The sequence below is a fragment of the Equus quagga genome, chromosome 20 (genome assembly GCF_021613505.1).
Source record: "Equus quagga isolate Etosha38 chromosome 20, UCLA_HA_Equagga_1.0, whole genome shotgun sequence".
Lineage (NCBI taxonomy): Eukaryota > Metazoa > Chordata > Mammalia > Perissodactyla > Equidae > Equus > Equus quagga.
This window is the reverse complement of record NC_060286.1, coordinates 21,586,837-21,608,649: the sequence shown is the minus strand read 5'-3', so window position 1 is coordinate 21,608,649 and position 21,813 is coordinate 21,586,837. Positions and strand designations below refer to the sequence as shown.

The 21,813-nt window shown below is 46.5% G+C and overlaps 1 protein-coding gene across 2 annotated transcripts in view; it reads right to left on the bottom strand.

Moving 5' to 3' along the window:
• ADCK1 (aarF domain containing kinase 1) overlaps positions 1 to 17,208 on the bottom strand; it is a 111,983-nt gene extending 94,775 nt beyond the window's left edge. The window contains exons 1-3 of one of the 2 annotated variants that reach the window (XM_046647699.1): positions 17,105 to 17,208; positions 8,962 to 9,107; positions 6,828 to 6,911 (exon numbers count right to left, since the gene is read on the bottom strand). In XM_046647699.1, the coding sequence (XP_046503655.1) occupies positions 6,828 to 6,911; positions 8,962 to 9,096 (219 nt within the window). In that variant the 5' untranslated portion in view covers positions 9,097 to 9,107; positions 17,105 to 17,208. The remainder of the gene's footprint in view (positions 1 to 6,827; positions 6,912 to 8,961; positions 9,108 to 17,104) is intronic. The other variant, XM_046647700.1, reaches the window with a different exon arrangement.
• Positions 17,209 to 21,813: the final 4,605 nt, after the last annotated feature.

Genomic DNA, 21,813 nt, shown 5'->3' with positions numbered 1-21,813 from the left:
GAAATCACATCACGCCTCTGGACCCCCAGTTCCACATCTGAACATTAGAGACTTGAGCTTGCTGATGCCAAAGATGTCTTTCTCAAGTTCAACGGAATAATTATAAATAGAGTCATCACCCTACCTTAGCCCCTTCCTTTACTCCTCTGACCAATATTCACTGGTCAGAAATGGAGTCCCTCTTCCCCGAAAACACCCTACCATATGCCATGGTTCTAAAGGGTGACAGCATATGACCCCTCCCTCTAAATGCAGATTTCAGTAATGCTGAAAGTGTTATCCCATACCCAAGCCCCTGAACAAGGTCAGGTGTAAAGGTTTGCAGAATTTAATGGGCACAAAAGGTTCTTACAGCAAACTTACAGGTACTTCCGCTTGGGAAGGTAAACACTGCAGGCGAATCTCCTATCGCTAAGTTTCAAGCGAGCACCTGGAGGGGTGCCCATCAGAGATGTCATGCTCCTGACCTCTCCCTCACTTCCTGCGGGAAGAGGAATCTCCAATGGGATTGGCGGGCTTGAAGAAGAAACAGAGCACACTCAGCTCATCCTCTACCCTCTCCTCCCCTGGAGCATTGGTACTTGGCTCCTCCCTACCCTAAGAGGCAGACCCCATCTGAGAGGCTTGTCCAGCCACATCTGTGCCTAGGTAGGTAAGTCTATCAAATTCAAGGGTGAAGTACAAGCCCGTTTGCTCACAGACCCAAGCCACATGCTCCAGCCCAGCATTTATCAGAAATAAAGCTGACATTTTGATCTTTACCTGGCAGAGTCCTGCATCACCTTGGTTCTGCTTCTCAGGCAAGGAGGAAAAGAGCATTAATCGCTACCTCCTCAAGCCCAAATATTAAGTACTATAGTAACTAATATGACACTCACATACTGTCGACCTGATGCATCTGATCCCACGGGAGCCCTGTGACCTACCCAGTAACAGGAAAGTGAACTCAGCCAAAAAGCTGCCCAGTCACAGCAGCAATCAAGGTCCCCTCCCTATATTAGCACTTTGATTAAGGAAGGAAAAGGCGTATGTAATCTAACTCACTCTCTCTCTCACTCACACTTCTTCTCATGGTCTGACACAAAGCTGAGGCTCAAAAAATATTCAGGGGCCAGCCCGGTGGTGTAGTGGTTAAGTTCATGTGCTCCACTTTGGCAGCCTGGGGTTCACCAGTTCAGATCCTGGGCACAGACCTAAATGCCGCTCATCAAGCCATACTGTGGCAGCGTCCCACATACAAAACAGAGGAAGACTGACACAGGTATTAGCTCAGGGACAATGCTCCTCAAGCAAAAAGAGGAAGATTGGCAATGGATGTTAGCTCAGGGTTAATCTTCCTCACCAAAAAAATCAGTAACTGATAACTTTATGCATTCTCATTCATTGAAGGCTTAATAAAAGTTTACTATAGAACTTTCCATGGCTCCCTACTGTCTATGGTATAAAACTTGGCCTTCAGTCACTCTGTAACCTAGCTCTAATTCTGTTTGCCTTTATGCCCCATCACTCACCCATACCTTAGTCTCCAGTAACACTGAACTAATCTCTGGTTCTTATAGATAATCCCCAAAATTTTACCATCCACCTCAGCCAAAATCAGCTTGTCCCCAAAGCTACATGTTCCAATCTTACCTACCTTTCCAAACTCAGCTCAAATGACCCTCAATTCATTTAGTCTTACCCATTTTAGGTCACTCTCTCTGTTCCTCCTATGCCTCAGGGGTCTAAACTACGTTGGGGTATACTAGGGTTGAACAAATAAATAAACATATTGTAGATAATAAGAGACAGATTTCTCACTGCCAGAGAAATATGTTCATGTAAGGAAAAGGAGAAGACTAAAATGAACTCTGCAATGTTAGATTGGAATTGGAGACATCGGTCTGAACTCATGGTTTTTTAATAGATAGAAGTGTGTATGCATGAGTAAATGTACACAAAGATATTTCCTAGGTCTGTCTCCTGGGGGGACCTGGAAACAATGGCACCCCAGTAGCACTATGCATCTCTAGCATCCACAGATTGGTTTCTAAATATTACTGTCCCATAGTAGGACCAGGACTCCTTGGAGAAGTGGCTGATTCCAGGGCTGGGGCAAGGACAACACAAGATGAGCCTGGGGCATCTTGTGGTATCAGAAAGTTAAGACAGTGTTCAAAAAACGATGGTCGCGTATCAAAAGAACACAGGAGCCAACCTGAAGGGGCTCTCAATGGGCAAAGTTGGAACAATTTGAGCAATAAAAATAATGATTATTTTGGATTGTAACCCATAGAATAAAATAAACACCCACGAGTTCACACGGATAAAAATAATTAAACCACTGAGGGAGACGGGACAGCTCTTTGTAACAGAAGAATTCCAATTAATAAATGTAGAAATAAGGAATACGGAAAATCATTAACTTGTTCATTAAAACGATTAGGAGCCATCGAGGCAAACTGTGCTTCTGGATCTCCTGTCTGGCTGGATTAAATAATCCAATGTTTCATTTGGTAAAGCTTCTCGTCTCTGTTCTTACAAACTCTTCTGGGGCAAAGCCCACTGCCACCACTTGACAAACAGGGAAGCAGAGGTCCTTGGTGAGGGACCAGCAGCCAAAGGATCTGGCTCCAGGTGCTAAATGGCTGGAATTCTAGCCAGCACCAACCCAACCTCTCCTCACTCTCTCTAGGCTTTGGAATTTCTGAATTTCACTTCTACCCATAAGTTACTGGTCCCTCTGTGAACTATCAAAACACTAATTATGCTTTAAGATCCAGCAGGCTTCTCCAAGAGTCTCCAGGGTATCAGGACTCATTTGGTTGCAGGTAACAGAAAACTGAACTCAAACTATCTCAAGCAAAAAGATAACTTCCTGGCACACATAAGTAAAAAGTCCAGTAGTCGGCTCAGCTTGACCTAGGGATTCAAATGATACATCTCTCCACAACACTAGCTCCATTCACAGACGAGCTTTCCTCTCATGGTGGCAAGATGGCTGCCAGCAGCTCTAAGCCAACATCCTATACTGTCAGTGAACCCAGCAGAAAGGACAGAGTTATTATTCCTTAAAAAGTCCTGGACCACATGCTTACTGGCCAGCACTGGCTCAGATGCCCATCCCTGAATCAATCTCTATGGCCAGAGGAATGGACTCCACTGATGGCCTAAGTCACATAGAGCTGAGGATGGAGTGAGCCCCACTCACACCTCATGGTGAGGACCTGAGATATGGGTGGTTCCCCAAAGAAAAGTTCGGACGTTGCTCCCCAAAACAAGAATGGCTCCTGAGCTGCAAAATTAACATATGTCCACTACTTCCCAACCCCTTGGTCAGAATCAACTCAGTCCAGCCTCCCCAGCCCACTGCCTGGATGTCTGTACCAGCCACAACTTCTTTCTGCTTTATGAACAGACCAGTTCACACCTGTCGTCTCTGTTTATAAGCACCCTGAGCACCAGGAGTCTGATTCTCCAAAGCATCTCAGGTGCCTAGCAAAGTGCCACTGGACCCCTAGAAAACACTCCTTCACGTTAGCTCCCACCCGCTCATGAGGAGCTGAGTCACCAAGAGCCCAGCCAGCTGCGCACCAACCTTGAAAGTGCTCCTCTAAGTCACTGCCTGCCGAGCTCATCTCCCAGCTCTGGCATACTCTGGGACCTGGAGACACTGGCTTGACAAGTGAGATAATTATGTCTTACCCTTCACTCACTCCTTTATCAGTCACGCGGATGAGAACGGATAAGCATTCCGATGGAGGAAAACACTCCTACGGTATTTACTCGTGCTCTTTAGTGCCAGCCGGCTCCCACTTCCCAAGCATGATCCAGGGAGCAGCCTTCACCCTGTTATCGGGTGCCAGCCACCTCGTGCTGCCCTCTTCTCAAATGCCAGGCTGCACTTTCCTTACTGCATCCCCCAAAGCTGTCGACTTTTCCAGGAGCCGCTGCACCACCGCCTTTCAGCTGACTTACATACGAAGGGCAATTGTCTCCAAAACGCCCATCTCCCTGCCTCCTCTGCAGGGGCCTTGCCCCCCTGCCCTGGCCTGGGCCTCTCTGCAGAATGTCACTGTGGTGAGTTCCAAAGCCCACAGCACTAGTTAGACGGAGAAAGGGGGCAGGGAAAAGTTTTTGTTGTTGTTGTTAATGCCATCCGATCAATTCCAACTCCTAGCAACCCTGTGGACAGCAGAGCGGAACCCTGCCCGGTCTTTCTGCACCATCCTCTCACCTTCTGGCACTCTATCAGACGATGCTCTGCTGTTACTCATAGGGTTTTCAGGGCCAATTTTTCAGCAGTGGGTGGCCATGTCCTTCTTCCCAGTCTATCTAGTATAGAAGCTCTGCTGAAACCTGTCCACCATGGGTGACCCTGATGCTACTTGAAAGACCAGTGGCATAGCTTTCAGCATCACAACAACACACAGCCGCCACAGTATGACAAGGGAAAAGCAGGGGGGCATTAAGTCTCATAGGCAGAGGCTTTGAGATCTTCCAATAAATACTAACATTTCATTCATTCATTCACTCAACAAGCCTTTATTCAGGACCTACTGTGTCCTGGGCACTGCTGTAGGTGCTGCAGACATGGAAATATACAACACAGACCAAGTCTCTGTCCTCATGGAGCACACCTTCTAGCAGACATCTGACTTATTTTTGATCCCTGCCTTACATTTACATTTCACAAGGCACTAACTCAGATATTAGCTATATCATCCTCAGTAGGTGGTATCACCGTCTCTAGTCTACAGATAAGGAAAACGGCAGCTCCAAAAGATTAAATGACCTTCCCAAAATCAAGGCACAAATTCAGGTCTTCTAACTACAAACCCTGCACTCATTCTGGGGCCTCTCCCAAGGCAAGGAGCTAGCAGGGCGCAGCCTGGCACTGAAACAGACATTAAATCAGCTCAGTCCTAGGCATCATCGCTAGAGGTAGAAAATATGACAAAGAAGACCCAATTCGTGATCTAAAGGAATCTATAGTCTAGAGAGAGAAAGACATGTAACCAACTATCATCAGGGGCAGAACAGAGAAGATGGAGTGATTAAATTCAAACAGGAAGATACCTCTGGAAGGATACATGGGATATAAGGATTGCCTCCAGGCAGGGAAAGGGGGTACCTGAGGAACAGGGACAGAAGGATCATTTTGTACAATCAAATGTTATCTATTTTGAATTCTATACCACGCAAATCTATTTCCCATTAAATGACACTTTGAGGATGCAATCAGCCAAATCCTGAATGTGGAAAACTCTACAGGATAAATGATCCGGTTTCTTCAACAAGCAAACAGCTAAAAGAAAACCAAAAAAAAGGAGGGGAGGGAGGGGAAACATTAGAGATTTTAAAAGATTTAGGAAATGTCAACCAAACATAACACATGCACCTTGTTTGGATCCAGAGTTGAACAAACTAACTTTAAAAAGACATTTGGGGGGCCAGCCCGGTGGTGCAGTGGTTAAGTGCGCACGTTCCGCTTTGGCAGCCCAGGATTCGCCGGTTCGAATCCAAGGTGCAGACATGGCACCGCAAGGCAAGCCATGCTGTGGTAGGCATCCCACATATAAAGTAGAGGAAGATGGGCTCGGATGTTAGCTCAGGGCCAGTCTTCCTCAGCAAAAAGAGGAGGATTGGCAGATGTTAGCTCAGGGCTAGTCTTCCTCAAAAAAAAAAGACATTTTGGGGACAACAAGGGAAATTTGAATATGGACTAGTTATTAGAGGTTATTAAGGAATTATTTTTAATTTTGTTAGGTTGGATCGTGGTATCATAGTTCAGTTTTTGCTAACGTCCTTATCTATGAGAGATACATACTAAAGTATTTATAGATGAAATAAGACAATGCCTGAGATCTGCTTTTAAATATTTCAGCAAAAAATAGTGAATAAATAAATGAATAAAAAATAAATGAATAAACAGATAAATAAAGGAGAGAGTAGATGAAACAAGATTGGCAAAACATCATCATTTCTGAAGCTGGATGATAGTTACACAGGGGTTCATGATACTATTCTCTCTACTCTTTTTAATGGTTGAAATGTCTATAATGAAAAGTTTAAATAAAAATTTAAAAATTAATTATTCCATCTACCTAGAAGATGGAGAAGGAAGGTGTCACAGAAGGGAAATGTTGGAGCTGAGTCCAGAAGGATGACTAGAAATTTTCTAAGAGGCAAAGGGCATTCCAGGCTGAGCAAAGACACACAGATCTATCACAAGCTTCTCTCTAGAAGACCCAAAGGTATCTACATTTGACCCCAAACTCAACTTACATCCACAAAAATGTCCTCTTGCCTGATCCCCCAATTCTCTGGGACATCGAGACATAGCATCAAGATCAACTGCCCTGTTCCAAGTGAGGATAGAACGTGTGGGGTCAACAGCTCCACTCGGAGGCCTACAAGAGGCCCTCATGCAGCCTTCAGAGGACAGGACAGCAATGAACCTCTTTCAGTCGGGTTTTGCCTGACAAAGCAGTTTGGGAGCCAGCTGAGTTATCTCAGGGACAGAGCCTACATCCTTCCTGAGTCATCCCAGACACTCGTGCTCCCCAGAAACACACACTAGCCTCCCCAGCAGCCCCTTGTAGATTCATAACCTCAGTACCACAGGATCCAGCTTGATGTCGGCTTGGCAGCCCAGCTGATCAGCACTAAAACACCCCTAACTGAAGGAGGAGATGGTCCCCTTCCTTCTGTCCAAGCCCCCAGCCTCAATCCCCACATTGCCCCCTGCCCACCTCCAGCTGTACACAGGGAGCTTGCTGGCTTTGCAGCCACTTAGGACTTATCCAGTCCTGGCCCGGCTCAGATGGGTCCCACAGGTCCCTTACCTTGGATCGAAGCTGCAAGTACTCCTCTGAGCCATAGGGGACACTCCTCAGGGAGGTGAGATAGTCATAACTGATGACAGCTGTCTGTTAACCAAGGAAGACAAACGCTTAGCACCCAGACATCAAATATTATTCCTCTGCCTACGCCCTGCAGCTGCAGGCCCCTGACACAGGTGAGTACGGCTTGGGGAGTGGACAGTCCCACTCCTAAGGTGAGCTGCCCCCAGATCTTAGCCAGGCTGGCATCTTCCTGGCATTCAGGGCTCTGCACAAAAGCCTCCTCTGCAGAGATCCCCAATCTAAAGTTGATCCCCCCCACCAAGAACACTGAATTATTATCATAACAAACCACCGTCCAAAATTACCTGCCCATTTGTTTCCTTGTATATGGACTGTCTCTACTTTGCTAGAAGGTCAGCTCTATAAGCACAGGGGCTTGTCCCTCCTGTTCATCATCGTACCCTCTGCACCTTTTACAGTGCCAGGCACATACGTAAATGCTCAGTAAATACTCATTGAATGGATGCTGTTGGATAAACTTATCCTACTTCTCTGTATCACAAATAAACATCTTTTCATATTTATGTTTGCTCTGATAGCACTAAGTTTTCATTCTGGGTCCCTCAGCCAAAACTCCAGGAGAGGGCCCCTCATCCTTAGTGAATCAGAAAATTACAGGCTGTCAGACATCTCAGGCATGGAGGAGCTTGGGGGTTACCCAGCCTAAACCTTCATTTTTAGAATTGAGCAGCTGAGGCCCCTAGAAGTCAAGGGGCTTAGAAGGTTGATGTGGAGAGGAGTCCATTCTTTTGCCTGCACCCCTCAAAGCTTCATTCCATTTGACATGTACTTGTTGAACCCAACCACCAGCAAGCCCATCACTGAGCCGTGCACAAAGGCTGATCAAGACCAGAGCCCTTGACCTTTAAAGAAAGCACAGCCTAGTGGATGGTTTGTAAAGCACTGGTTAATACCTTCCTCCTCCCTTGCCAACTATTCAAATCTCTAAGGTTCTCAAACTCTGCATCCCGTAGGGCACTCATCCTGACTCCCAAGCCACAGGGCTCGCTCCTGTGTCTGAGGTCCCGTAGCAGTGGTCACCTGAGTCACTCATTTTGACCCATACACGGCTTTAGGGTTTTTTTGACTCATTCACGTGTACACTTCTCAACTGAAAGCTCCTTCAAAGCTGAGTCTACATGGAAGAATTTGTTTCTACCCCTAAAAGCAGATAAGACAATGCTGGGCAAGGCACTCGGTAAACACCCGGGAATCATTTCATATTCCATGGCCTGTTACCTATTTGTCTGTCTTGATGCTATGACTCAGCTGACCACAGGGGACAGGCACCACATCAATGGCCTCCCTCTGAGCCAGGCCAGGGAGAAGACTTGACAATGCTGACTACTAAGGAAATAGTTAGACAACCACTCAAACAGGCTGTGCATCAGAGAATATCTACATCCAGGGGAGGGAAGGACGAGCTCATCCTGCAGCACACCAAGGAGGAAAGAAAGCACGCAGCATGGGGCAATCTACCCACCAACGTGGCAACTATATGGGCACGTCTGGGGGAGCCTCCTTTCACAGAGTTAAGAGGACATGATCACACCAGAAGGTTGTTCCTGAGCCACTGGAGAAAACCTCCAATGGTCACGAGTCAACTCAGACTCCCAGTTTGGGGATTAGAGGGGATTCCCAAAGTTTTCCGAGACCTAAAGGCTCTGAGTATGAGCCCTGTATCAGGAACTATTCACCGACTGGGGAGAGACCAAGTTTTCCGGTAGAAAAGTCCTGCAATGTCCTCCCTCCACGTGCATTTGCTGAGGAGCACAGTCTCCTGAATCTGTCATGAAAATAAGATACGGAACCTAAAATGTAAGGCTTCAGAACAGAGACCCCAAGCAATCCTGCTCCATTTAACTTCAGGATGGCAGAGGTTGTGCATACAGAAATAGAGGTGCATGAGGGTGCACACCCATGCCTGTGCAACTCTGGAGAGGGAGCTTTGCACATGCAAGGGTACACATGGACCTTCACACATGTGTGCCCAGCGTGTCCATCTGCCACGTGTATGAACACCTGCAAGTAATATTGTAGTTCCTTTGCCATCCCTAAAATGAGAAAAACCTACCGTAGCGACTGCTCTGCCCACCCTGACAGCACCAAAGTCATTTGGGTCCAAGTACTTGTTGCTGTAGAGGTAGAAGCCCGAGGCGGCAAGAGCCATGCTGGTCCATGAAGCAAGCCTGAGAGCCCTTCTGGCCATGTCCCCGGACCCTGCGGAAGGAAAGCAGGGAAAGAAGAACAGTTGAGTTTCATACTTAGTCAGACGAGGATCCGAACCCAGGCTCTGCCACTTAAGAGACGGTATGACCTTGGGTCATCTCTTTAATCGCCTTGTGCCTCAGTTTCCTCATCTGTAACAGAGGATGATATCTACCTCAAAAATTATTGGGATAACATGAGATCAAGTATATAAAACACTGAGCATAGTACCTGGCACAAGTCAACTCTCAAAGCCCTTCTTCCTTCAACAGTGCTGGGCACTGCTCAAGGCACTGGGGAGAGTGAACAAGACAAAGTTCTTGCTCATGTGGTGCTTACACTCTAGAGCGGGTGACAGATCATAAGCACTTGGACATATAATATATTAGAATGGCAGCTGCTATTAAGTGCCGAGAAGAAAATCAAAAAGGGAAAGAGGAAGGATGAGGAATATGCGACGAAGGATGCTACTTCAGATTAGAAAAGCAGGAGAATGCAAACCATCTTTACTTGAAACTATTATGATACCACCACGATGCAGACACAGGCGTCCTTAGGCCTCTCTGCCCAGGTCAGAAGTGGTCAGGCCACAGCAAAAATGGCAGCTGGTCAGAAGCAGCCAGGGAAGCCCTCCATATCTGGCTGGTTTTCAAAATATTTATTTCGGTTAGAGTAGACTGCCCTTGTCTAGGCAGAGCTCCTTGAGAGAGTGACAAAGACTCTGACTTCTTTGTCCACTCACAGTCCTGCAGGGGGCTTTAAGGTTAGGAATTCAGTGTTCACCTGCTGATCTGATCTGTTTAGCCAAACTCATGCCCCTGGTCAGTGGGATCAAGTGGGATCCTGGCTCCCTGATACCTAAATGCATTCCCCACCCTCCACCAGGTGGCTGCTCATTCATTCTTTCGGGCCTTTGCACCTAATGGACTGCTTCCCCTTCAATTCCTGGAGATTCTGTATTCGACGAAAATCCTTGGCTACAGCTGCAGCTGCCAGGGGAGAAGTCCCACCCAGGAGAAGTGCACCACCAGGCCACCCACAGGTGCAAACCCTGCACAGACAGGGCAGGAAAATTCAGGTCATCACTCCGTTGGCTTGTGCTCTAGGACTCAGTTTGTGGCCAACACCTCCCTTTTCTGTGCCTCTGTTTCCCCTTTGTATGGAAACTATTGCTACAAACAGCCTTGTCTTCATTTTCTTTAAAGTCTATTTTGACTCATGCTGCATAATATAGCCACGGATTTTTCTAAGTATCCACAGATAGATTGTTCCGTTATTTTACTTTCAACTTACATTTTATACTGTTTCTCTAAACAGCATATAGTTGTTTTTTTTCTGTTTGCCTTTAATATAATAACGTATGTACTTGAATTTAATTTTGCCATCCTCCATGCTTTCTATGTTTCCTACCTGTTCTGTTTCTTTTTCTCTCCTTTCCTGACTCTTTCTGGACTTAACACTTTCTATAATTCGTGTTTTTCTCTTTGTGGTCTTCTTTTCCTAATCCAGCATTTCTAAAGTATGGTCAGAGGAACACCTGCAAAAAATATCAGCCTGGGTGCCATTTCAAAAATGCAGTTTTCTGAAGTCCACCCCCTGACCCACCGAATCACCAACTCTGGGGGTGGGCTCAGGAATCCGCATTCTAATAAGATACTGGGTGATTTTTATGCAAGCTGAACTTTGACAACTACTCTTCTAAATATTTTCTTTTTAATAAGGAGAGGCTTCATGTGTTCAAATTCATCAGTGAAATCATGCCCAAAAAACAAGCCTTCTAAGTTTATCCTACCCACCCCCAACCCCAGGTGACTGCATTCATCCCACAAGGGTGACTGCAAACAATTATTTTTAAATAAATAATTTAAGAAACTCATTTCTTTCCCTAAACACAAATGCTCTGGCCCAACTCCTGGGATTAGTTCCTAACTCTGCCAGAAAGGGGTTTGTAAATAAAAAGAATAAATTAAAACCTTGCTTTGTAGCATGCTGTTTATCGTCTTTATATCTTCTTTATTTTATGAAAACCTTCCTTTCACTATCCCTCATTCCTTTCCAACAAGAGAGCACGGTGGTTGAGAACGTGCATTCCAGAGTCCAACGGGCCTGGGTTTGGGTCCCGACACAGTCACTTACACACTGGGCAAGCAGGCTAGCTGCTGACTCTCTCTGAATCTCGTGACTGTGACCTCTCCTATAAAACGGGGATGACGACAGCAGTGCCTACTTGGCGGGGTGGTAAGGAATGAGGAAATCATGCAACATGTTTAGCAAGGTGCCACCTACACAGTAAGAACACAATAGCAACTACTATTATCACCAACACTGTTGTTGTTTTTATTATGATTATTTCTTCACCCAATGCCAGGTTTTGGTAAAGGATCTTATTAGTCCCCTGCCTGTCAGCTCCCAGAGGACTTCTGCATGCCCCATTTCTAAAATCCTGGCAGGCCCCCTAACTCCGCCTTTCACCTTGCTCTCTCCACCCTCGACCTTTAGTATTTTCTATCGAGAGGGGTGGCATGCTCAGTTCACCCTCTACCTTGTTTCTGCCAAGACATAGGTTCCCGATCAGACCCAGAAGCAGGCCTTAAATGAGGCTGAGCGCCCTCAGCTCATTCCACACCTTCCTTCTTCAAGATCATCAGTGCAAGAAGGTCCACGAGGGGGGATCCAGGGACCTTCCTGTGGGGCCTGCAGAGAAGCCATGTTAAGAAGGTAGTACGGAGCGACTGGTGGTTAAGAACTCAGCCTCTGGAGACAGGAAGAATCCTGGCTCTATTGCTCACCAGCTGCGTAACCTTGAGCAAGTCACAACCTCTTGGAGCCTCTGGGTAATATCAACAAAAGGGAGCGCCTGATAGTACCTACCTCATAGGGTCGTTGTGAGAACTAAATGAAATGCTGCTTTAACATAGTGCCTAACCTGCTCACCAAACAAGACTTCTTTATTGTTATTTTAAACATCATTTCTTCTCCTCTGAAAAGTTGAAGAGCTTATGGAAAAGAACTCCTAGCACCCAGAGGATCAGGATTTAGCATAACCTTATACAATTAATAAAGGAGGGGAGGGAGGCCATCATACCTTGCCTGAACGACTCAACCATTCCCCATTCCAAACACTTTTCCACATCCCATCCAACCCTCACTCTGCCACTGGAGCTAACATCATCCTAACCCACAAGAGCACTCACATCACTCCTACCTCCCCCCCACCCATCAAAAAGCCCAAATTCTCCACCAAGGCATTCAAGGCCCACCACATTCTCATCTCAACCCACCTGTCTAACCTCATCTCCCAAAAGATTCCTCCACACTAAACCCATTATTATTTTTTTATGAAGCTGATCACTCAGAATGTGTTGCTCTTTCCTCTTTGGTCTTATTATGCACTGCCTTTATCTCTAATGATCTGGTCCTACATTTGCCTCTTCCACTAAAGGCAAAGGGTCGAGTTTGCTAATAAATAAATGAGTAAATAAGTCTGCTAATAAATAGATGATTGAATCAATGCATGAGTGAATTTTCCCCAGTCTATTCTCAACATGGAAACTTAAGTCCAACTACGCAGCCCTCAGCTCTAAACTCTCCAGGCTCCCACCTCACTCAGATGAAGAGCCAAGGCTTTGGCATGGCCTATGGGGCTCTACCTGATCTGACTCCCAATTCCCTCCAGGCTCTCAGGCCTTTCCACTTTCTCCAGTGGCACTGGCCTCCTTGCTATTCCTCAAACATGCCAGGCACGGTCCAGCCTCTAGCTTTTGCACTTGCTGTTCTCCCTACTTATAACACGGGTCAGCAAACTATTTCTGTAAAGGGCCATACAGTAGATATTTTTGGCTTCAAAGGCCAAACGTCTCTGTCGCAACAACTCAACTGTATTGTTGCGCAAAGCAAATAGCAGCCACAGACAAGATATAAAGTCTTCGGTGTGGCCTGGCCTGTCTGGCCCTCAAGCCATAGTTTACCCAACCCTGGCTTAGCACACAGTAGGTGCTCCAAAAGTATTTATGGAATGAATGAATCAATGAATGGATAAACTGTACCCCATGAGGCCTGTGCAGAGCCAGTAACAGCACAGGTCTCCAGGGGAGAATCACATACCCAGGGCTGACAATTCAACAGCCATCCTGCCCAGTCACCCCCAGCACCACCTCCCAGCCCTTGCCTCCTCTAAACCCCATCCTCCTGGTGCACCATCACTAGTCTTGAGACCACCTCTGAGTGGGGAAGCAGCAGCGAAGCGGACATAACTCCCAAGACCCAGTTTTCATGCACATGTCCTCAGTAATAAAAGAGGTGGAAATTGAAAAACACCAAATAGTTGATATAGGAGCCAAACTGTGTCTAAATAGACTGGAGCCCGGAGTTTTCCATAAGGTGTCACCGAGTCTTTAACATGCAAATGAGTTGCTTCCCTCCAGGTATTTTAAAAGACCCTGCCAGCCGTGAAATATGTCTGTCGATGAAAAACACCTTTCGTTATTAAATCCTTTGCTAATGAATCACCTGCCCTGTTCTGTTTACTTGTCTTTTTGACTTTCACCTGAGTTACCTCTCATAAGAGCACATTTGGCAGGGGGGGGGGGGGGGGGGGTAGTGTCTGAGGCCACCAAGATCCTAAAACCTAATAATTAGGTAATAATATTAGCAATAACTAACCTTTACAAAGCCCTTTGCACTCATCATCTCATTAGATGGTCCACACAACCCAGAGAAGTAAACAAATATTATTACCATCCCCAGGTATAAAAGAGGAACCAAGGATCAGAGAGGGTGAGTGGTTTGCCCCAGGTGACCAGATAATAAATGGCAGAATAAGAGCTTGGACCCTTCTCTTTACGGTACACGTTCTCCTTGACAGGGACTCAAAGACCTTCGATCACCAACATTCTTACCTCCATTTACAAGTAACCAGATCAATCACTGTGGGCAGGGACCAGATTTCTGACCCTTTCCCCACTCCACCTCAAAGAGTGCCAGGCATGTGGAAGATGCTGCTTGGAGTCCTGGAAATCAACAGCGTGTCACAAGATCAACCAGTGCACCTCACCAGAAACAACCGATTCCAGTCTGTGAAACATTCAGGAGAGCTGTGCTATTGTCAGGTCAATTGAAATCCATCTCCCTGGACCTCAGGAAACACCCCAGCAGGTCATGAAACAAGGCAACAGGAGAGTCTGGAAAGTTCTACAAATGTGAAGTTGATGGTAAAACAAAAGTTCCATCCCCTGGATACAACTAAATGGGGAACCAAGCACGTACCCTTCACAGGGGATTTCGCCTTCTCAGTTACCACCCATTGGCAGCCTCCTCCCCATGCCACATTCCAGGACAATAAGCCTAGAAGCAGCTCTCCCAGCTAGGCACACAGATGAGAATGGCCACAGAGGAAAGTGTGGGGGATCAAAATTGGCCACCCCAAAATGTGTCTCTTTGCCTTGATAGAACAAAAGACTGAAAGAAACTTTGACCTTCCTCCTAACTGCCTAAAAGAATTTAAGATAGAAGGTCTGTCCCCAGGACAGGCCATCACCATAGATAACTCTGGGTATCCGTAGACTGTGACAGTCCTCACTAAGCCCATTCTTAGCAAAGTTCTGTTCACCAAACATTTGTTTTTCCATCTCCATGTGAATTGCCTTCCTCCCCTTTGAAGTCCCAAACCACTACCACAACATCCTCCTTTGTCTTTAGCTGAAGATGATATTTGAGCTGGCAGCTCGGCCATTCTGAGAAGTTACCCAGTTTTCCTGGGTTTCTCCCACGTACACACATTACAAAGCTTTGTTTCATTTTCTCCTGTTATTCTGTCTCATGTCAATTTAATTTGTAGCCCAGCCAAAAGGACCTAGAGTGGGTAGATGAATTTTCTTCCTCCCCTACAAAAGGAACTTAGGGCTCTAATTCCACTAATCTCATAAAGTGACCACAGCCTCCTCCCATTTCCTAGAGAGACTATTAGACAAATGAGCATTATTTCGTCTGGTCTGCTCCCAAGCCTGGAAAAGATCCAATAATGCCCTTGGAGACAGTGATCAGGTGTTCAAGGAAACCCGGCTACTGATGCGGATAAAAAGCAAACACAGTGAATGATACCATCATGTCTCAAGTCTGGAAAGATGCTGAGTCAATACCTAGGGACCACCCAGTTGGCCTGAGCAGTTAGGGCCTGCCCTGCCCTACAGAGAACCATGTAGTCCAAATGTAATCACACTCCTTTTCCTAGTATTTGATGCACAGAAGGTGCTTGAATCAATATTGATTAAATAAAAGAAGTTGACTGATGCCAAGATCCCAAAGTAGACAGGGAACATAAATCTCACTCAGACAAGGAAGAGAAATTCTCCACACAGCGTCCTGGGAAAGGGCGACACGGGGAGAACATGGAAAGTCAAGTGCAAAGAGCGAGCCGCAGTAAGAGAAGAAAAGTAAGTGAGCTTCCAGTAGGAGAGGTACAGTGCCAAGTGCGGAAACATCTCATGTAACTGGCACAGCGACATTCTGAGGTGCATACTCTTAGAGCTTCATTCTACAGATAAGGAAGTCGAGTTTCAGAAAAGGTAAGAAACTTGGCCAGGAAGCTAGTAAGTGATGGAGCCAGAACTTGAATACAAGTGTGTCTGCTCCAACCAAGAGAGCACAGAGCGGGCGAGAAGAGGCTTGCTGGGCCCTGAGGTGGGTCACTAGAGTCCCTCTGACATGGAAATCTAAACCCAGGAGGTTTATTCAGTGAGCTGGGGGGGAGGGAAGCAGGAGGGAATGGATGTCTGAACCAAGCACTGTTCTTATCTTACAGGCCCTTTGTCTGACAAGAAAATCAGTGTGTATCAGAAGGGAATAAAAAGTAAACTCTCCCAGCAGAGGTCAAATATTACATCTGTGAGGACTGAGGGATGGCCAAGCAAATAGTGACACAATAAGACAGAATATGATGTAATCCAGGAAAAGTGACACAAGTGCAGATGACATGAAAATCTGTATATAAAGTAATGTGGGGGGAATTAACAGTGTACAAAGTAAGATGCACATGTTTACAATAACACCAAAAGTTAAAATGGCAAACAAGGACAGAAAGGCCCATAAGCAGGAGTAAAGAGTTGGTGCTTTAATTCACAGGATTTTTTCCTATAAAACAGTAGTTCTCAAAAGTATGGCCCCAGACCAGTAGCATCCTCACCTCCTGGGAACATGCTAGGAATGCAAATTCTTGCTGCGCACCACAGACCTACTGAGTCAGGCACTTTGGTGATGGGGTCCAGCATTGTGTATTGTAACAAGCCCTCCAGATGATTCTGATGCACGCTAAAGTTTGAGAACTACCGCAGTAAGAGAATGCTTAAAGAAAATGTATGAAGACACAAAGTCTAATTCACTTTCAAATATTTCTTGAGTGCCCACTAAGCGCCAAGCATCATGGAGGTGATCAATAAATACTTGTTGAATTGCATGACCTCCTAGTTAATGGAAAGTAAATGCTACTGAACCTGGGGAGAGCGGTGTACTAGGTGTCTTCTAAAGGCTGCTCCCCATACACGGGCTGTCATCAGCACTAAGGGCCCTACAAGGCGCTGGAGTTAAGGGCCGCTCTGGGGCACGCCGCACGTCCAGGCGGAGGGCCGGGATATCTGTGTCGCCCCCTGCTCTTGCCCAGACCATGCTCCAGCCCCAGCCGCCTGCGTCTGGAGCCCACAGACCACCTAGGGGGTGAGGACATCTGGGTGAACCCTCCTCCAGCTCCCCGCCACCGAAGTAGCCAGTCCACGCTTCCGCCCACAAGCCAGGCTGGAGAGTCACCGCAGGGAGGCGGGGCACTGCCAGTCACCCGAACCACGTGACTGAGCGCTGGGCCCCCGGTGACAAGGTCACTGGCGGGGGGGTTCTCTCCTAGCGGCCCGAACAGAGGCGGGCGCCCAGAGTGTCTACACTGGCTCCCCTGCGCTCCACAAGCCGTGCGGCCCTGGGTGCCCGGGCTCTGCGCCGGCCTCCGAGGGGCTGCCCCTACTCACCCCGAGGGAAGCAGAGCCGCGGCGCCGGGCTTCCTGCCGCAGCCGGGCGGCCTGGGTTCGCAGGGAACCTGGCTCTCCTCCACCCTCTGATTGCGCTCAGTTGAGCCGAGGCGCCGCGCGGCCTGCCGGGACTTGTAGTCCTTCCTGGTTCCCTAAGCCGAGACGACTCGGGCCAAAGAACCACCGCGGTCCCCCTGGGCAGCTCCACTGGCAGGAGACAGAGGGATCACAGACGCTTTACCTGTCAGATGGCCAGGGCTGCGGACACAGAATCCTCCTGAAAACTTGTTTTCAAAAGGCTTTCCAAGAGGTCATAGATTTGGCTTTCAGTGGAGGATGGAGTTGCGGGTTTGTGTATTTTAAATAAGGTATTAGGACAAGTAGACAAGGAAGAAATTTACTGACAGTTGCTGAATGGTAAGAACGTGCTGATTAATCTTAGTTATCTTTGGCCCCGTTTCACTCATGCATTGACCTCTGTTTATCGACTGTTTGTTTATATCATATTCTTCGGAGACATTCATCAGACGTTCATTCATTCTACAAACATCTCTTGACTCTTGACCTACTTCCCGGGGAAGAGACATGGAGTGGGGGATTCATCTACAATTCAATACAATTCCAATCAAATTTCCAACAGGATTTTTTCTGGACCTTCACGTGCTAATCTAAAATTTATATGCAAAAACGAAAGACAAAGCAGAGCCAAAAACTCTTGAAGAAGAGTAACATGTTTCAAGGACTTGCCCTTCCATATATCGACATTTATTATAAAGCTATAAAAATTAAGACCATGTGGTATTAGTATAGGGATAGGCAGAAGGGGAAAATGAAACAGCCTAGAAAGCCCAGAAACAGATCCAGGTGTTAGTGCAATCTTGATATATGACAGAGCTGGCACTATAGACCAATCAGGAAAGACAGATTATTCAGTAGATGAGTTAGAACAACTAGTTATCTGTTGGAACCCTAAGCACTCCACACACAAAAACTAATTCCAGGTAGATTAAAGATATTAAAAGGAAAAAGCAAAATCAGAACTTTCGAAAAAAATAAAGGAAAGCATCCCAGGAACTCAGGGTAGGGTTTATTAAATGACATAAGCACGAACAAAACTTTGATAAATTTGGACTACATTAAATTTAAGAGCATCTCATCCAAAGGCATAAAGAAAGAGAAAAGACAAGCCACAAACTGGGAGTAGACCATTGTAGGATAGCGAGAGCAGTAGTATAGAGTTGCATAATGCATCCCCCACCATCTCAAGTTTGCAACGTATAAGTGTTAAGATAAGAAAATGCATAATTTCCAAGTGATGTGAGAAGTGTTAGGTTAGAGGTATGAACAAAGAGGTATAGGAACCCAAAGAAGGGAGCATTCGTTTTGCCCGGGAGATTTTGAAATGCTCGGTAAACCAAGAACTGACTCGTAGGCTGGCAATTAAAGGTGGAATAGGGGCTCCTCAGGAGAATGGTGTTGGGGAGCAGCCTGGGCACAGGAAAAGTAAAATAAGAAAGCATAAAGATGCGATGGAATACAGTAAAACATATAAAGATATTTAAGTTAAAAATGGAAAATGTAGCACGAGAGAGAGTAAATATATTAAAAACTTAATATGGTTACTCTAATTGAACCTCAAGTTTGACTATGAAATTGTTACTAGCAGGCTGGCAGTTAACCCTGGGGAATGGGAATGGGGGTGGTGGGGCTAAAGTACTTTCAGTTTACATTCTATGCCCTTTTGTAATACTTGAATTTTTTAATAATGAATGCTTGTGTAACTTTTATAATTTAAAAAAAAATTTTTTTTGAGGAAGATTAGCCCTGAGCTAACTGCTGCCAATCCTCCTCTTTTTTCTGAGGAAGACTGGCCCTGAGCTAACATCCATACCCATCTTCCTCTACTTTATATGTGGGACGCCTACCACAGCATGACCTGACAAGCGGTGCCATGTCTCCACCCGGGATCTGAACTGGTGAACCCCGGGCCACCAAAGTGGAACATGCGAACTTAACCACTGCACCACAGGGCTGGCCCCACTAAAATATAATTATTTTAAAATTTTTTGAATTTTAATTTAGCAAGACTTCCAATTCAATATGGTATGTTGAGTATACTCACTTAAATCTACTCCTTCCTGAAATCCCACAAAAATGACAGGAAAGGAATCAAAAAGGCATAAAACCCAAAACAAGCAAGTAAATGGCAGATAGGTGAAATCAAAAAATAAATGTGGGAAGCTCCAAAGCAGACAGGGAAATGAGGTCAGCCCCAGAAATTCTGATGTTAGAGTCTAGTCTGGGGTCTGGATCGCCATAATTCTTAGAAAGCTCCCCCGGTGATTTTCATGGGCAGCTTCGAGGCAAGGCTGTCAAGGAGGCAGCTGGTGTAGTGAAAAGTGGGTGGATTGAGAGCAGCGGTTCTCAGCCGCGTTAGAATCACCTGGAGAGCTTTAACAATCCTCCCCAGCTGCACCCTGGACTTCTTCAATCCATTTTCTGGGGCGGGACCCAGATGTAAGTATTTTTCTAGAGCTCCCCAGAGGATTTCAACGCACAGCCAAGGTTAAACACCACTTGAACTCTGTGACTTAAAGCAAGTTTTCCAGGCCAGCCCCCGTGGCCTAGTGGTTAAGTTCAGCGCACTCTAATTCAGCGGCCTGAGTTCAGTTCCTGGGTGTGGACTTACACCATCTGTCTGTCAGTGGCCCTGCTATGGCAGCAGCCCATATACAAAAAGAGGAAGATTGGCAACAGATGTTAGCTTCAAGGGAAATCTTTCTCAGCCAAAAGAAACGTGAGTTTTCTAATTTGGCAAAGATTTAATTTCCTTCTTGGTAAGATGGTAGGTTCCTTCTTGATGGAAGGTATTAACTATTATCTGTCCTACATTCCTCAGAGGACCTTGTGAGGATCGAGTGAGATGGTGCGTGTGCTTTGGAAACTGAATATTGCTGTACAGATGTGTCCCATCACACTGAGAAGAAAATCCAAACTCTTTACCCAACCCCCCCAGCTTCCCATGGCCTGTTCCCACTCTTTCTGTCTCCAGCCTAATTTCCCACCCCTCTCTCACTCCACTCCAGCCATACCAGCTTCCTTTCTGTTCTTCAACCTGCCAAGCTGGCCACTGCTTTAAGGCCCTTACACTTGCTGTTCTCCCATAACTTCAAAGGTCTGCTCTGTCCTGGCAATCTGTTCCAATGTCACCCCTCCAAAGAGGCCACCCCTGGTCACCCTTATCTAACCACCACCACCTCCCTGAGACACCCTCTATTCCCTTACACTGCTTTGTTACAATACTCTTTAATACTTGAAATTGTATCCTTCACTTGTTTAGATGGCTTTAATCTGTCTCCTCCACTAGAATGTAAGCTCTGTGAGAGCAGGAGTTTAGATCCACAGTACCTGGCACACAGTGGGTATTAGGTGCTGGGGATATAATGGTGAACAAAACAGGTGAGGTCCCCGGCCTTGCAGAGTGTCATTTGGCTGGGATGGGGGGAAGAGAGAGGCAAGAGACAAGCAAAGAAATAACAGCAGAGTTGCATGATGTAATGAACCCTGTGAAGGGAAGAAGCAGTGGGGTGTGGTAAAGAGTAACTGGATAGAGGTAGGAGATATCATCTTTGGATGGAGTGATCAGACAAGGTTTCTTTGAGGTAGCTGCAACCTGATGCGTGAGGAAGTGAGCCAAGGGGAAGATGAGGAAGTATGTTCCAAGCAGAGGGAACAGCAAGTGCAAAGCCCAGGGGTAGGAAAGAACTTAGTGTGTTTGAGGAATAGAAAGGAACCCAGTGTAAGTGAGGCAGAGAGAACGGTGTGGAAGGAGGTAGGAGAAGCTAGTCGGGACTGAGCCGTTGGAGGGCTCAGCGGTTTAGATTTTAGTCCGAGTGCACCAGGAAGCCATTGAAGAGTTTTAAATTGAAGTGGGATATGACTGGAGAAGCTAAATAGAAAAGGCACTGAGCAACCAAAGCCACAAAGGGAAGCAACTAAATTATTTCAGAATCTGCCAGTGTCCCATTTGCATTTCTGGGGCAGCAAGGCCTGGGGTTGATAAGTTGAGTATTTAAAATGCTGTCCAAAAAGCGGTTCCATGCCGGATGCTGTGTGCCTTGTGCCATAAGTGGACCATCTGGGGGGATCATCACACAGCAGCCAACCAGAGGAAAAGCAAGAGAAGCCAAAGCTCGAGGTTCTTCCTTAAGCCAATGAGAAAAGATCACTGCAAAGGGAGTAATAAGGGGACTGTGTTCTGTGCAGGAGCAAGAAGCCTTAGGGCCTGTAGTAGTAGAAGCAGGAAAGCCACATTTGGATCCAAGCAGCATCCTAAAGGTGAGCAACACCCTGCAGGGATCCCATCCACACAAGCAGCCCCAGAAGTAAGCAGCAGCTGGAGGGCTGAAGCCTGTGTTAGCACTCGCCCAGGACAGATTATTCCAGCAGGACGAAGGCATCAATCCAGATCCAGGGCCAGAAGGTGAGGGTCCAGCTACCCCAGAGGGCAGTTTAGCATTTGCCTGAGGATCTGCAGGCGAGTCCACACACCATATACATTTGCGGGCTGTTGGGGCACTTCTCCCTAGCCCCAGCTCTCACTGGGCTGCAGGAACACCATTCCCACACTGGGCCCCTTTAGACCTGGGGCGGTAATGGCTTCCTGCTATGCTAGAGCCCAGCTCCTTCCCCACTGCTTGTTGGTTCCC